Below are 711 nucleotides of genomic sequence, written 5' to 3'. Positions count from 1 at the left end.
TGACCAACAGCTACACCCTCCCAGCAGCTACAAGACCGGGTGGTTTAAAGCTAGTTGGATTATATCCCTGCAAAGCTTCCCCAGCTGCAAGCTCACCAGTTGGAGACAGCGCTATAGCAGGTGGCAATATCTGACAAAGACTGAAGATGAGAAGCTATTTCCAGTATGTCAGAGCATTGGGCCCTTGGTCCCACTCACCTGATGAGTGAGGGGCTGATTTGCCCCAGCTACTCACCCGACATTGGTACAACTCCTGCAGCTGGGTGTTGATCCACTCCTCGAGGTCTAGCCAGCGCTGTAGGTCTTTGCGGTTGTACTTTATGGTTAGCTTGCCCAGTTTCCTGTGTGATGATTCCTCCCCAGGTTTCTCCGACGTCTGGAAGGTCACTCGGGGCAGTGCGCTGGGGTTGCTGGCCATGCTCACTACTCTCACAGCAAGAACTCGTCTTCCCGTCGGTTCCCCCGCTCCTTTCTTCTGTCGGGTTTAACCAACACCTCTGTAACTAGTGGCTCACAGCCCAAGCTACTCTCAGACACCAACGGCGGGCAGCATTGATGATCCCCGGGGGAGAGAAGGGAGAGAGCATAGGGCCGAGGCAGCAGCCAGGCTCTGCAGGCAGAGTTACAGCGGCAGATTCTTGGGTTTCACCATCGGCTGTGCCGACAGGAGCAGGGAGGCAGGCAGAAGACTTGTTGTAATAACATCTGTTG

The 711-nt window shown here is 54.9% G+C and overlaps 1 protein-coding gene across 1 annotated transcript; it reads right to left on the bottom strand.

Moving 5' to 3' along the window:
- Positions 1–235: 235 nt before the first annotated feature.
- Positions 236–418, bottom strand: PPP1R14D (protein phosphatase 1, regulatory (inhibitor) subunit 14D; the record flags this gene model as incomplete). Its single annotated transcript, XM_009876990.1, has 1 exon — positions 236–418. A coding segment is annotated over exon 1 (183 nt), but the record flags the coding sequence as incomplete, so codon positions are not given.
- Positions 419–711: the final 293 nt, after the last annotated feature.

This window comes from Apaloderma vittatum, unplaced genomic scaffold (assembly GCF_000703405.1).
Source record: "Apaloderma vittatum isolate BGI_N311 unplaced genomic scaffold, ASM70340v1 scaffold37219, whole genome shotgun sequence".
In the NCBI taxonomy this organism is placed as follows: Eukaryota; Metazoa; Chordata; class Aves; order Trogoniformes; family Trogonidae; genus Apaloderma; species Apaloderma vittatum.
This window is presented reverse-complemented; position numbering and strand designations above follow the sequence as displayed.